At 40.3% G+C, this 15,896-nt stretch overlaps 1 protein-coding gene across 2 annotated transcripts in view; it reads left to right on the plus strand.

Moving 5' to 3' along the window:
- The window catches only part of LOC126248010 (dynamin-binding protein-like), a 222,855-nt gene that overhangs the window by 55,941 nt on the left and 151,018 nt on the right, over positions 1-15,896 (plus strand). For both annotated transcript variants that reach the window (XM_049948593.1, XM_049948592.1), the window contains exons 7-9: positions 747-802; positions 2,958-3,105; positions 3,217-3,367. In XM_049948593.1, the coding sequence (XP_049804550.1) occupies positions 747-802; positions 2,958-3,105; positions 3,217-3,367 (355 nt within the window). The remainder of the gene's footprint in view (positions 1-746; positions 803-2,957; positions 3,106-3,216; positions 3,368-15,896) is intronic.

A 15,896-nucleotide genomic window follows, 5' to 3' on the forward strand; every position in this document is an offset into this window, starting at 1 on the left:
AATAAGCACACTGACCATTCAGTGGTCTTGCTTTGTCAGGGGTAAAATGTTTTTCTTCTTTTCTCAGTCTTGATTTGTGGTTGGTTTTTCAGCACTTTGTAGTATGTTTCTGTTGCTACTGACATACATGATCTAATCACATTGTATTTGTTTATTGCTCTTCACTGTATTTAGTTAAATACTTGGTAGTATTTCCTTTTACATCTACCACTTCCTCAGTTGTGAGAATCAATTTGCCTTTTATGCAAATCCTGTTTCGGTGATGAATAAGACAGTTATGTTAGCCATGTGTTTTACATAATGTATTTTATGCATAATCAGCATTAACTTCGTGTGACCCTTTGACATGCCTGTGCTGCATTGAATTCTTTTTATATACTACGGGCTGTTTTTGGTGAATTTACATTCACATTTTAATTTTACAGCTGTATGTGTTGTAAGAGTGCTCCAACAACAGCCTGTGGGATAATAAACCAGGAACAGATCCAATGCAACACAGTTGTGAGAGAAGTTCACAATAAATAAATAAATAAATGCCACTGTGAATCCTTCGGGTCTTTGGGTTGAGGGGTGTGGGGTGGGGTGGGGGTGGGGTGGTTCTCTAGCTAAATTTAAGTCTTTTATATAAATCATAGAGATGGACAGTACATAGAAGTAAAAGCTCAGTCAGTGATATCCAGAATGTATGAGAACAGTGTAATATTTCTTGCAAATATCTTTTAAATGCATATTTATTTGTTTTTCAGGTGTCCATCTTGGTAAACTGGGATCTCTCATCAGTGCAAAAGAAAAACAATTACATGTAAGGATAAACTATACTGTATCAGTAAATGCAAAAGTTTTTCGTAGATTTCAATTTGTTGCTTTCATGAAGGTGTGCGCCACTGATATTTTCTATGTATTCTTACATGGTTTGTATAATGCCTATTGCTGACATAGTGATTTTGAGTTTAATGTATGATTTAAAAGGTTGATAAGTGTAAAAAGTTTAAGTAACTGAGTCACAGAATTTTCATTAATTGTACCTGTGTTAATTGAATTGTTTTGTGGTTTAAGATTAACTCTATTATGCTGTCTGGTTTAGTGTCCTCATCATTGCATTTAATTTTAGTGATGGTGGTGTGTTTGCATATACACAGATCATGCAGGTTTGCAGTGTATGAAGCACCTTTTGATGCTCATTTTGTTGATATGTGGTCTAATACAAAGTCCACTTCCTTTCAATGAGTCTAACTTACTGGGCAACGGGAAAAGCCAAAGTAGAACACCAAGAATTGATATAGAGCACAAGAGATGTGTGAGGCTGGTGATTCCAATTGATGATACCACTGTTGAGCCATGGACACTGTTAACAGCCTGTAGATTCTGATGTGGACTCTAAATTGAATATCAAAGGGAGCAGCTTTGTCGTGTATACATGCATTTGGTGACAGTGGCAGTGCTGCTTCTGTCACGTGTGTTAGTGAGAATCAGAGTTTCCACAGCTCACATCAGTTTGTTATATTTCTGGATGTCAAGCTAACTGAATTTTCTGGAAGAACTTCATTAACACTATAGTGATTAGAAGATGAAGTAGTGGGAAATAGATCATTCATGTTAAAGACAATATGGCACCTAGCTCTTGTTTCCATTGATAGTCAAGGGAAAACTGTCATTTTTTTTCCATATCTACAGATGAAACTACATTCTGTCTACCAGTTTTTATTGCAGGTGCAGCTCATATTTTACACTTTTTGTAAAAAAAAATATTATAACTTTTCTAAGACTAGCCTCTGCTTTGTTTCCATTCTGTATACAAATGAAATTGTGAAAACTGGACTCGGTAGGATAAGGGAAGGAGTGCCCTTGCGCCCTCAAAATTGGCAAATCCATAAAAATGAAACCATCAACTTTGCAAAATATTACTTCTGCATGACAAATTCACTCATTACCCAATGTAGGCAGTTCTTTTACTTCAGTCTCCTTAACTGAATGCATTCCCATGTTGCAGATCAGTAGGGTGACATGACAGATCATGATCCCGAGGTAGGTGGAGGGGGGCATGGTGAGCTGAGCTGTTCCCATTTAGAACACAAGCTGGACCACCCCAATAGTCTCATTTTTATGAGAAGTTAACAGTTGTAGTCAGGAAAGGCATTCATCATCAACTTGTTTATGGAAGAAATTTATGGACTCTGGTATCACTCCCGTGAACCAACTGGAAGCAAACTGCACTGTACCAAATAAACATTACAGGCTTTCTTCTACAATTTGTGGGTGTGTAAATTGTTTGACAAAGTGCCACACTATCTGCACAAGAAGTAATGATTTATTTGGAAAAAGCATGAGGTCCGACACGATAGCTGGGAACTGCCTACCAAAATTAGAAGTTTCATGTCAGTAATGAAGGTAACTACAAGAACACTGCTTCTTGCCCATCCTGTAATCAAGATGGAAAAATAAAAAGTTCAACCAGCCTATTTGCTGCATTCCTCACTTGCTCATGTCATCATTTGCTAACTGAGTGCTTAGTAATTTGTATCTAATCTTCTACAGACAGAACATTTGGCATAATAAGCCAAAATTGTGTTGATTGAATTAATTTTCGTATGTCAACTGACAGATTCAAACATCATTGAGTGAGGTGTAAGTTTATCCATCATGTATGTAAGCCAGGTCTTCAGAAGAAGGGTAACTACCTTTGTTGCAGTTTACATGTTTATAAATGGAATTTTCATAAATTATTGAATATGTTAGCTGATTCAATTTTTTTATGTACTTTGTGGGAGGTTTCAGATGAAGTATATTATTAAATGTGGATTAATTATGTTATGTTAGGTTGAGTAACATTTTAGGCAGCAAGTTGTTTACTGCCACTTTATCATATTTTAGTGTAGTATTCTATTTTATTGTGCTTTCAGTTTACTTAGGAGTCACTGAAGTCTTACATTAAGCAATTTGATCTTTCTTCTTCTTAGGAAATAAAGAAAGAAAAAAAGGAAATTGAAAACAAGCTCAGCAACAATCCACACGAGAATGAAGACAGTGTGCAAGAAATGAAATACAGGATAAGAGAGTGTGAAGAAAAGATTCTCTTCATTGAAGCTGATTTAAATCGTATACAAGGTGAAGTAGTTACTGTGTGGTGGTGCGAAACTTATAAATGCTCTTTGCATAAACTTCCATACACTCTGAGATTAAAACAGCACAATATTTCTGTACTTCTATTTTTTGCAGGAAATGTGTCACAAAATAGTGTGGATGATTTGAGCAAACAAGACTGTGTGCTGCAGCAGAAACCACCTAGTGATGTAAACTCCAGTGGCCAGGAAATTAATACTAACCTTGAAGTTATGCAGACTACTACTGTTACAGAAGAGGACCTAAGGTTACATTCAGAAACTTTTGTTTTTTTAAAGTAGTTCTTCTGATTGACAGTTTCCTGCCCAGTGTAAAAGGAGTATTGCTAATACAGTTTGACATTTCTCATACAACATTGTATTTCATTTAAGGCGGTCAGGTACCTTCACAAAATTGCTTTTTCAAAATTATTTTTTTCTTATGCTCCAAATGATAGAAATATTTTGCTCAAAAAATTATTACAATAGCTCTAATAGTTTCAGAGTTATCAATTAAATACTAAAGCAATACCCTCTGATCTGTTCCTTGAAAGCCATGCTCCCTGAGAGTAACTTTTAATTTTCCCTGAGACTAATGTAGCATTTTGCAATATTTATCATATTGTTTATATACAGTTTCAAAATTAAATTTGTCATACTTGTAATGATCAGTCCAGAAGTTAAATTTCTCCTGATTGCAGTCATCTTTTGTGAAGTAAATTAAACATTTGATTGTGATTTTTAAACAGATCATGTGTTAACTTTATTCTAAGCATTTTATGAATGATCATGGGGAAGAAGAAAGTATGCTATAAGGTGAAGAAATTGCCTTTAAATGGGAATCAATATAAGAATATACACTCAGCCAAAGAAATCTATGAAAATAACAACAATGTAAGGGTTTCAAAACAAATAACTTCAACAAGTGACAGTTCTAACAGACATGCGTCGGACATTACTGATGCTCCAGGCAATGTTATTGTCTGCATAAACATAATGTCTGCTGAAATTACAGATGCCTCCACTGCATATTTGGTGGACATATAAATTTTAATACAAAAAATGTGTCAGGGCTAGGTTGCAAAATTGTTATAACATGTGCTAACTGTGCAATGTAAGCTCATTTTATAACTGCCCAATGTCAGAGAAAACTATAAATGTCTACACTATTAATAGAAGGGCGGAGTATGGAATGAAATGTGTAGGACGGGTCTGACAAATCTCAAAATATTTTGTGGTACAATGAATATGAGACCCAAAGTTAGGAAAACTACATATAACCTTATCAGTAGTTAAATCAACATTGTGTCAAAGAGTATGAAGAAATTAATGTGCCAGTAAAGCTGCAGCAGAATAAATTAGATTCTACAAAAGCACCAAGTTAGGTTTCATGTGGTGATACGTGGCTTGCAAGGGGACATTCATCATTATATGGGGTATCCACAGTAGTAGCAAGGAAATCGTGGAATGTTTTGAATACCAAAGTGTCCATTTCTTATTGTAAGGATAGCAAAGGGTGGAAATATAATAAAAAGAATATGACTCATTGACTCATGCAGAATGGAGGGAAAGTTGTGATCCAAATGGTTCAGTTAATCCTAGGGGTACAGCAGGTACTATGGGAATTGAAGGACGAAGAAAACTTTTCTGCAATCAGAGATTAGACTTGTATTGTATTTGTTGTGACTCGCTGATCATTCAAAGCGCCGCCATGCAATTACGCGCGTCCTCTACGCGCGGCGCTGTCTGCCAGCCATGCAGCAGCTGCGCCACCTAAGCGGCCAGCCGAGCAGCGGCCGCTAGACTGGGACTCAGTGCTCATTCGAATGCTAACGTGTACACATGTCTTGCTTGTCAACTTACTCTGTGACTTATGTGTGTTGTGTCGTTCTGAAATATATTTGTTAAACTTGACGTTATAACAATTGGCAACGAGGTAGTGGATTTTTCCTTTTCACCGTTGACCCACAGGGTTCCATGGCTACTGTCGAGCAACTATTGCAAAATCTCCTTGAACAGCAAACGCTTCTAACAGCGGTGATTTGCGATTTCGTCGCGGCGTCAAATGCGGGGCGTTTCTCGTCGTTTGCTGTACCTCCTTTTCCTCCTTACGGCGAGACGGCGGAAGTCTGGTCTGATTATGAAAAACGTCTTCGACAGCACTTCTTGGCATTTCATGTCACGGACGAACAACAACCATGTAAGTCTCTGTTCATTTCCGGGATTTCACCTCAAATGTATCGGTTGTTGTCGCAGTTGGCTCCTTTGAAGGATCCTGCATCTTTGTCCTTTGCTGAAATGTGCTCACTTCTGTCTGTCTGTTTTCAAAAGCAAATGCATGTGGTAGCCTCTCGTGTTGCCTTTTATCGTCGTCAAAAACAGCCGCATCAATCCTATCATGCTTGGGCTGCTGAACTTCACGGCCTCAGACGAAAGTGTCAATTTGTTACTGACGTTCACAAAGAATCCTATGCCGATTCCACGGTACGGGATGCTATTATCCGGTCGGCGCCCGACAAAGAAGTTCGGCAACGTGCCCTTCAGTTGGCGAATCCGACTCTAGATGAAGTTCTCTCCATTGCGTAGTCTTTTGAAATTTCTTGCGCCGCTGGGGCGCAAATAGAGGCATGGGGTGATGTCGGGGAAATACAACCTCTGTGCGCTGTTGATGACGCGTGCGGCGCGTCCCCGCCGGCCGACGTGGCCGCAGTGCGCTCCCACACGCAGACTCGGCCTAGCCGTAAACAACCCGCTAAGAAACTGTAGCAAAACCCCCGGCAACTTCCTTCATGTCCGCGGTGTTTTACGAAACATTCACGTGAGGATTGTCCCCAACGTTGGGCTGTGTGTCACAATTGCAAAAAGAAAGGTCATGTGTTTTCCGTTTGCAAATCCGACCACATACATGATGTTCATGAACATGACGCTGATTCTGATTCTGTGTTGTCTGTCAATTGCACTTCTTCCCTTTCAGGGAAGTTATTCCTCACTGTCCAAATTCTTGGTCGAGATGTTCGCATGCAAGTGGATACCGGTTATGATGCCACTATAATTAATTCTCAGACGTATCTTCAGTTGGGTTCTCCACTCCTGTCACCTGTCACTCGGCAATTACGGACGTACAATAAACAGAAGATTTCTCTCTTGGGACAGTTTAATGCTGAGGTATCTTAAAAATCTGTCGTTCGCACTGTTCCCATATTTGTGGTCGACCAGAGCAACGCAGAAAATCTTTTTGGTTTCGATGCCTTTCGCGTTTTTGGGTTCTCCATAGATGACTCTGTCAATATTGTCTCTGATGCTATTAAGTATGCTCAACTGGATTCCTTGTTGACGACATTTTCGTCCCTTTTTTTCTCCTGGGTTAGGCCGTGCAAACGACTTTGAAGCTCATATCACGCTCAAACCCACTGCTTGGTCTAAGTTTTTTCTGGCTCGGCCCATTCCTGTGGCCCTTCGTGATCGGGTAAAACGAGAGTTGGATCGTCTCACTACTTCAGGGGTCTTGCTTCCTGTCACTTCCAGTGAGTGGTCCTCTCCTGTCGTTGTCATTGCTAAGCCAAATGGTGATATTCGTCTCTGTGGCGGTTTCAAGGCCACTGTAAATGCTCAATGCCTCATCGACACTTACCCTATGCCCCGTCCTGAAGAACTGTTCACTAACTTGCTGGAGGCCAGTATTTTTCTAAAATTGACCTGTCAAAAGCTTATCATCAACTTCCTCTCGACACTGCTTCCCGGCAGTTTCTGGTCCTTAACACATCTTTCGGCCTCTATCAATACAAACGCTTGCCATTTGGAGTTGCTAGTGCCCCTGCTCTCTTTCAGCGATTCTTGGAACAATTATTGCTCCCTGTCCCTGGGTGTATCAATTACATGGACGGCATTGTTGTCACTGGCTCCACCACTGAAGAACATCTTCAAAATCTCCACACACTTTTTCATGTCTTACAGACTGCCGGTCTTAAGTGTAATCTTCAGAAATCACAATTTTTTTAAGCATCTATCACGTACTTGGGGTTTCAACTCTCTCGGGATGGTATTCGTCCACTTCAGCAAACTGTCGCTGCGATCGATGCCCTTCCTCGCCCTACATCTGTTAAGGAACCGCAGGCCTTCTTGGGGAAAATAGCATACTATCACAAGTTTTACCGTCTGCGGGTTCGGTGGCTCAGCCGTTGCATCGCCTGTTGCATAAAAATGTGCCTTTTCACTGGTCCGCGTCATGCGATGCAGCTTTCCAGAAATTGAAGACTATGCTGAAACAGGCCCCGTGCCTGGCTACTTATCGACCTGGCCAACATCTTGTTCTTGCCACAGACACCTCTCATTACGGAGTCGGTACAGTCCTTGCGCACCATTTTTCTGACTGTTCGGAACAACCCATTGCTTATGCCTCCAAAACGCTCATGGATGCCCAACAAAAGTATTCTCAGATTGAAAAAGAAGGTTTGGCCATTATTTATGCTCTTCATAAGTTTGGTGTTTTTCTCTATGGCTCAAAATTTCATCTCGTTACGGATCACAAACCACTTGTTTCCTTGTTTCATCCATCAACGTCACTTCCCGACAAGGCTGCACACCGCCTCCAGCGTTGGGCTCTTTACTTGTCTCGTTTCAATTATGAGATTCATTTCCGGCCAACGGCTCAACATGCAAATGCTGATGCTCTGTCTCACCTTCCCATGGGTCCTGATCAGGCATTCGATAGGGACGAACTTTTGTGTTTCCATCTGGATGTTGCCGAGCAGCGGGTTGTGGACGGGTTCCCCATCACTGGGGACAGGCTGGCGGCTGCTACGAGTTCTGACCCTACCCTCTCCCGGGTTTTATGCTGTATTCAGAAGGGTGGGCCAGATCGCCCGTCCGCTAAGACTTCTGATCCGTTGCGAAACTACTACGCTTTGCACTACCGCCTCACGGCTAGGGATGGTGTTATCCTCCTCTCCACTGACAATCCTTTGCCGTGTGTTGTGGTACCTGCGTCTTTGCGTGCTTCGGTCTTGCGCCTCCTTCACCAAGGGCACTGGGGTGTGTCTCGCACAAAATCTCTGGCGCGCCGTCATGTGTACTGGCCTGGCATCGACTCTGAAATAGCACACATGGTCGCTGCCTGCGGCCCTTGTGCATCACAGGCCGCTGCCTCGAAGTCATCTTTGTCACCGTGGCCTTCACCTGAGAAGCCCTGGTAGCGCATTCGTGCTGACTTTGCGGAACCCTTTTTAGGTACTTATTGGCTCCTCGTAATTGACGCCTACTCTAACTTTCCTTTCATTGTCCGTTGCACGTCGCCTACCACCGCGGCAACCACCAGTGCTCTCGCCTGCATTTTTTCTTTGGACGGCCTCCCCTCTACTTTTGTTACTGATAATGGTCCGCAATTTGCCTCTTCCGAATTTGCGGATTTTTGTGCTCGTCACGGCGTTATGCATGTCACGGCCCTGCCGTTCCATCCACAATCCAGCGGTGAGGCTGAACGACTTGTCCGCACATTTAAGGCTCAGATGCGGAAACTTCTGACTTCTTCTGCTGCTGGTGATGCGCTTCTCCAGTTTCTGGCATCTTACCGTTTCACCCCCATGGGCGACCACAGCCCGGCTGAGCTCTTACATGGCCGACAGCCCCGCATGCTACTTCATCTTCTGCAGCCTCCCACCTCACGGCCACGGGTGCCTTCCCTTGGCTGGTTCGCCGCCGCCGACCTCGTCTGGGTATGGGGATATGGCAGGCGGCCAAAATGGAGCCCGGGCCACATCTTAAGACACCGTGGCAGACGCCTGTATGAAATCCAGATAGACATGGGTGTTGCAGTGCGTCATTTGGACCAGCTTTGGCCTCGTGTGCCAGCAACGCCTGTTCCGAATGCCGTTACACCACTTTTGGACCTACCTGACGCTCGGGATCTTGGCATCTCTCAATACTCACAACGCAGCCCTCTCACCATCATCGCGATGCCAGCACCAGAACGGACGCCACCAGGAGACGTGCCCATGCAGGAACCGGATGACCATCCTCTGTCAGAGCAAATCTACTTGCCTCCTCCTCCAACGGATGCCGACACATCTCCTGTCATATCAACTGGACTTGCCGCAACAGGCAGATTGGTGCATGGGGCCCCAGCAGATTCAACCCCTACGTCTCCTGTCATCTCGACCCGTTATCATTGGGGACACTTCCGTCCGTACGGGAAGCCTCCTCCTCGAGACTTTACGGCGAGTCAAACAACGCCTATGGACGTTAGCCATCTACAGGACACCTCCATTAAGACCAGTGCAACAATTTCGAAGGGGGGAAAAGTGTTGTGACTCGCCGATCATTCAAAGCGCCGCCGCGCAATTATGCGCGTCCTCTACGTGCGGCGCTGTCTGCCAGCCATGCAGCAGCTGCGCCACCTAAGCGGCTGCTAGACTGGGACTCAGTGCTCATTCGAATGCTAACGTGTACCCATGTCTTGCTTGTCAACTTACTCTGTGACTTATATGTGTTGTGTCGTTCTGAAATATATTTGTTAAACTTGACGTTATAACAGTATTGTATGGTATGGATCTGGGGACCTAGAGACGACGGAGAGGCTTCATCGCCATCATAGCCCTCAGTGGTTCACAATCCCACAACAGGCTACAGTAGTCCACTCACGCCACTGCCGCGCCACACCGAACCCAGGGTTATTGTGCAGTTGGACCCCCTCCCCCTCCGGGAACATCTCGCTCCAGATGAGTGTAGCCCCAGAAGTTTGGGTGGTAGAGTAATTATGGTGTACGCGTACGTGGAGACACCATTTGCGCAGTAATCACCAACATAGTGTAACTGTTGCGGAATAAGGGGAACCAGCCTGCATTCACTGAGGCAGATGGAAAACCGCCTTAAAAACCATCCACAGACTGGCCGGCACACCGACCCTTGACACTAATTGGCCGGGCGCATACGACCCGGGGACCGGCACACCTATCTGCCCGGAAAGCAGTGCGTTAGACCGCATGGCTAACCGGCTGGGCGAGATTAGACTTAGTGCACAGTATGTTAATTACATTGGTGATGGTGATCTGGTAAGATCCTTCAAGGCTGTTTCAGAATTAAAGCCATATGAACTTAATAACCCTATCACTAAATCTCTGTATGGTAAAAAGAGATTGACAAATGCTGCCATAAATACAGTAACCTCCTATTATGGAAATGCAATTAGAGAAACTTCTTTGTTATTAACATAACAGCAGCTATATGGTATCGCAAATGCTCTTCTGATTCCAACCTGATGCATAATTTTTGCCCCAAGGGAAATGAATCATGTTATCCATACCAATGTGCAGTCTCTGAAGAAACAGTTAATAGATGTAGGCACAAAAAATACTTTACCATCTGTTTAAAAACTTGGTTGCCAAAGAACTCTTAAAAGATGTGTTGAATCTAATACATGAAATATTAATGAATCACGGAACAGCAAAACTTGGAAAGTTTGTCACAATACTTGATTTTGCGGAAAAATTATTATTAAAATTGCAGCAAATGATACAGTACTTACATTCAATGAAGGCATGAAAGGTAGGCTGGAAGTAATTAAGCAATTAGGAATTGAGCCTAGAAATGGTTCAAATGGCTCTGAGCACTATGGGACTTAACATCTGAGGTCATCAGTCCCCTAGAACTTAGAACTACTTAGACCTAACTAACCTAAGGACATCACACACATCCATGCCCGAGGCAGGATTCGAACCTGTGACCGTAGCAGAAGCGCCTAGAATTGCATGGCCACCGCGGCTGGCTGTGCCCAGAAAGTTTTATAAATTTGCACTGGATGATATGGGTATAGTGCAAGTAAAGTCAACAGAGAAAGAAAGCTACAAACGAGTAAAGAAGCAGTAAAAAGAAAGAGCAAGCTCAGATTAGAGAAGACAGGCCACCAGTCATCATTAGAAAACAAACGTTCGAAAAATGCATTAGCAACATTGAACACTCACTTCCCACATTTCATGTTTTCTTGATCATTTTCACTCATAACTCAAAAACTAAATAACATAAAGCTTTGACTAAAGCTTTTTGACTATATGTAGCCCTATAATATCGACATGATGAAGCAAAATCAGGTCAGTGTATTGAATAGCTCCTCCATTAAACATATATTACTATGTTCAAAAAGTTTAAAAAAGTGAAGTCATAATTTGAAACCTAATTAAAACTGTTATTTATTGTGGTGTGTAACTAAAATATCTCTGTTTTGTAAATATGTATTTTGCCAATAAAGTAAACTAAACACAACATTAAAGAGCTTAAAACTACTCCAGATATGAGGGAAATGCTGTAGTATTACTGTTGAACAGCTGCCATTTTGAAACAATTTAAAAGGTAGTAAAAATAGTTTCTTTATGATAGATTATTTTTATTTTCATCCTGTGTAAGAAGACGAGTTGTTTGAATGTGTCTACTTTTATTCTTGTAAGTTTACTGTTGTAGGAGAAGAAAATTGTTGAATGATGTCAAATTTTTGCTGTTATAAGCTGTATCTGCCCCCCTTAGTATAGTTCTTGTGTTTTTCTCATATCATTTGTGCTTCAATATTACATAGTTTACTCATGCATATGATGTTCAGGATTTTTTGTGGGATCTCTGTGGCTGTTTTTTCTTGTAAGGGAAGTATTGCGGCAGAGAGTCCCAGAGTGACATAAACGGTGTGTAATGAAGAGAAATCAGAAAAGATTTGCAGAGAAAATGGGAAGAGACAAGTAAATAAAAACTTATAAGGAAAAGATCAAAAAATAAAATTACCTTGTATGAAAATCTGTATGGTAACAAAGGCAGAGGAAGTTTTAAGGTGCTCTAATGTTGTTTCTTGGTGGAGGGGTGGGCAAGGTGGTCCTCTTAAGATTCTTATCTCATTTCCTGGCCATCTTCTAGACATGTCTTTCAATTTAATTTATTGTTAAGCTGTATGATGTTCAGAAGACCAGATATTGTGGAGACTTTATGGGAAGACCACTATGAAAGTCTTAAGAAAGTAATGCAAATTCTTTAAGTTATTAAAAATTATCTTTAAATCTTTTTCATGTGTGAAGCAATGCAGCCTCTCAAAGCTCTTTGTGAAAATCTTGAAGATTTTTCATGAATACTTCTTATGAATACAGCTGCTAATAAGGACCCAGAATAATGCTTAGCGAAAGTCTCTTTCCAGTGCATTAAACTTTCACATTAACCCAGATTTAGACTCAAGTATGAGTGAAAAAATATCTGGACTTTGGGCTCCTCAAGAAATGCTTGTATTCTGACTGAATAGTTGGTACAGTGGCACAAGAGTCCTTGCAGACTTTCCTGTGGTCATCTCATTTTGATGCTTTCAAGATGCAAAGGAAGGTGTGATATAGCATAGCAGTCTGCAATCACTCATCTACCTTTTTTTAATCAAGTGTGATTATTAATCTGTGTCCACACTGACTATTTGTTCTAGTTCAGAATAAGTGCACAATTTGATTCATTTTTGAGCATTGTAGATGTGATCCTTACAAAATACCAAGTCCTTTGTGCTTACTCAGGACTGATGTTTATAAGTCAATACAGCCTCTTCTGGGGACCCAAATGATGATGCAGATAGTTTCATTTGCTTTAAAGAAATTGCATGGTGGCCCCATTCGGGTTAATTGAAGCACCAAGGTAATGGTAAATAATACACAAATCCCAAACTTAAATTTTTGTAGGTGCCAATTCACTCCAAAATTGACTTGTAAATTGAATAATAATAATAATAATAATAATAATAATAATAATAATAATAATTATTATTATTATTATTATTATTATTATTATTATTTGAATAATAATAATAATAATAATAATAATAATAATAATAATAATTATTATTATTATTATTATTATTATTTGGTGGTCTATGCAAGAATGGTCTAATGTCTGTATTTGTGTCTTTGTATTCTATATATGTTAGCTGAAATTTTTCTTCTATATCTAACATCTGTGTCACTTCGTGTTCTATTTGTGCTTGTTCTGGTGGCTGTCTTAAGATTTCGTTTTCCTCTGATTGTTTAATTGGTGTGTGTTGTTCTTTGTTTGTTTGCTCTGGGATGTTTGAGTCGATTACTGTATTTTCTTCTTCTTCTGATTGCACATTATTTTGTTCCAGTATTTGTTGTACTTGTTGTTTGATGTTTTCTAATTCTGACTGGGGTATCCTGTTATTTTTGATTATTACACGGATCTGATCAGCTAGTTGTTGTTCTGTTAAAAATTTTAATTCTGGGTATCTGGTAATAAATGTTGTGTATACTTGTGATCTGTATCCAGTTGTGTTGGTTCCTAGGTTTGTTGCTTGGTAATAACAGAACATGAGGTGTCGATCAACTTCATCTGACCATCTCATCCTCTGTCTTTGTTTTCCTTCTAGGGTGGTTGCAGGAAGCATATCCTGCAAAACACCTCTATTTGGATTTAAATCATTTTCCAGTTGGCTAGCAGTGTCGTTACCATTGTGGGCGGGCATAGGGTTCAAGCGTCGTCCCCGACCATGACGGCGCTTGTCCGAGGCTTCTTTAGTTCTGTCCTGAACCAACTAATCACACTAAAAGGGGGGTTAGACCTATCAGTGGTTTGTTCTTTTCATCGCCTTTTACGACTGGCAGAACATACCGGAGGCCTATTCTTTTCCCGGGCCTCCACGGGGAAATAACCCACAAGTCGAAACAACAATAAAAACTATCAACACAATCATACACAACCAAATAAATGAAAACACAACTATGGAAGAGTTACAACTACTGGTTTATATAGGAGCACTCACTACACTAAATATACACACTAGTCAGAGATCAGAACCAACCAACACACAGAAGAAACCCACAAAACCAGCATGGCAACACAGGCTACAGATCAAAATAGAAAAACTGAGAAAAGACATCGGACAGCTAACACAATTTATAAGAAATGAAATCTCGGAAAAAAAAAGGAAAAAGGTTAGGTAAAATCTCACAACAAGAAGCGACAGAGCAATTAGACGAAAAGAAGCAGAAATTACAAGCATTAGCCAAACGACTCAGAAGATACAAAAAAAGTGAAAATAGAAGGAAACAAAACCAAACATTCAACACAAACCAAAAGAAATTTTACCAGACAATAGATGACACACACATTAAAATAAACAATCCACCAAACATAACAGACATGGAACACTTCTGGAGCAACATATGGTCAAACCCGGTACAACAGAACAGGCATGCACGGTGGATACAAGCAGAAACAGACACATACAAGATGATACCACAAATGCCTGAAGTGATAATTTTGCAACATGAAGTCACCCAAGCAATTAATTCTACTCACAATTGGAAAGCCCCTGGAAATGATAAAATAGCAAATTTCTGGTTAAAGAAGTTCACCTCAACACATTCACATCTAACTAAATTATTTAACAGTTACATTGCAGACCCATACACATTCCCTGATACACTTACACATGGAATAACTTATCTGAAACCTAAAGATCAAGCAGACACAGCAAACCCAGCTAAATATCGCCCCATAACATGCCTACCAACAATATACAAAATATTAACTTCAGTCATTAAACAGAAATTAATGACACATACAACACAGAACAAAATTATAAATGAAGAACAAAAAGGCTGTTGCAAAGGAGCACGAGGATGTAAAGAGCAACTGATAATAGATGCAGAGGTGACATATCAAGCTAAAACTAAACAAAGGTCGCTACACTACGCATACACTGATTACCAAAAAGCTTTTGATAGTGTACCCCACTCATGGTTACTACAAATATTGGAAATATACAAAGTAGATCCTAAATTGATACAGTTCTTAAACATAGTAATGAAAAATTGGAAAACCACACTTAATATCCAAACAAATTCAAATAATATCACATCACAGCCAATACAGATTAAGCGTGGAATATACCAAGGAGACTCATTAAGTCCTTTCTGGTTCTGCCTTGCTCTGAACCCACTATCCAACATGCTAAATAATACAAATTATGGATACAATATTACTGGAACATACCCACACAAAATCACACATTTGCTATACATGGATGATCTAAAACTACTGGCAGCAACAACTCGACCAATTACTAAAGATAACAGAAGTATTCAGCAATGATATAAGTATGGCTTTTGGAACAGACAAATGTAAGAAAAATAGCATAGTCAAGGGAAAACACACTAAACAAGAAGATTACATATTGGATAACCACAGCGACTGCATAGAAGCGATGGAAAAAACGGATGCCTATAAATATCTAGGATACAGACAAAAAATAGGAATAGATAATACAAATATTAAAGAAGAACTAAAAGAAAAATATAGACAAAGACTAACAAAAATACTGAAAACAGAATTGACAGTAAGAAACAAGACAAAAGCTATAAATACTTATGCCATACCAATATTGACCTACTCATTTGGAGTAGTGAAATGGAGTAACACAGACCTAGAAGCACTCAATACACTTACACAATCACAATGCCACAAATATAGACTACATCACATACATTCAGCAACAGAAAGATTCACATTAAGCAGAAAGGAAGGAGGAAGGGGATTTATCGACATAAAAAACCTACATTATGGACAGGTAGACAATTTAAGAAAATTCTTTCTAGAACGAGCAGAAACTAGCAAAATACACAAGGCAATCACTCATATAAATACATCGGCTACACCACTGCAATTTCATAACCACTTCTACAACCCTTTAGATCACATAACATCAACAGATACGAAGAAAGTAAATTGGAAAAAGAAAACACTTCATGGCAAGCATCCGTATCATCTAACACAGCCACA

Source organism: Schistocerca nitens, chromosome 3, assembly GCF_023898315.1.
Source record: "Schistocerca nitens isolate TAMUIC-IGC-003100 chromosome 3, iqSchNite1.1, whole genome shotgun sequence".
Lineage (NCBI taxonomy): Eukaryota > Metazoa > Arthropoda > Insecta > Orthoptera > Acrididae > Schistocerca > Schistocerca nitens.